General features: G+C 64.6%; 1 protein-coding gene across 1 annotated transcript in view; it reads right to left on the minus strand.

Annotated features, from left to right (window-relative positions):
• LOC104124656 (ras GTPase-activating protein nGAP-like) overlaps positions 1 to 374 on the minus strand; it is a gene marked incomplete at its 5' end in the record, with an annotated part of 6,209 nt that extends 5,835 nt beyond the window's left edge. Inside the window, one exon of the mRNA XM_035892601.1 lies at positions 3 to 374. Coding sequence (XP_035748494.1) covers positions 3 to 374 — 372 coding nt within the window. The remainder of the gene's footprint in view (positions 1 to 2) is intronic.
• Between the last annotated feature and the right edge of the window lie 5 nt (positions 375 to 379).

Genomic DNA, 379 nt, shown 5'->3' on the forward strand with positions numbered 1-379 from the left:
GCATCGTGGAGCACCTGCTCAGCCCTTCCACCGCTCTCCACTGGACCCTTCCTCTTGGCCATGGAGCGCAGGTACTTCTGCAGGGTGGCCTTGCCACCCTCGGGTCCCCGGGGCTCCTTGGGTCCCTTGGAGGGAGCTGAAAATGCTCGTTGGAAGAGGGACCTCCGGGTGCTGGCTTTGGGTGCCCCCAAATTGGAGCTGCCCTTGCCAACGGCATCATGGGGGCCACCAGATTCGGGGTGGCTGTAGGAACGTTTCCATCCTTGCAAGCGGGTCCAACGCCGGGTGCCCGGGGACCCCGCCCCCCTCTCGGCGTCCCGGCCACCCATGGGTGCTGCCGTTCGCCATTTGTAGGTCTTCAGTAGAGTTTGAGGTTCGG

Source organism: Egretta garzetta, unplaced genomic scaffold (genome assembly GCF_000687185.1).
Source record: "Egretta garzetta isolate BGI_Z169 unplaced genomic scaffold, ASM68718v1 scaffold484, whole genome shotgun sequence".
Lineage (NCBI taxonomy): Eukaryota > Metazoa > Chordata > Aves > Pelecaniformes > Ardeidae > Egretta > Egretta garzetta.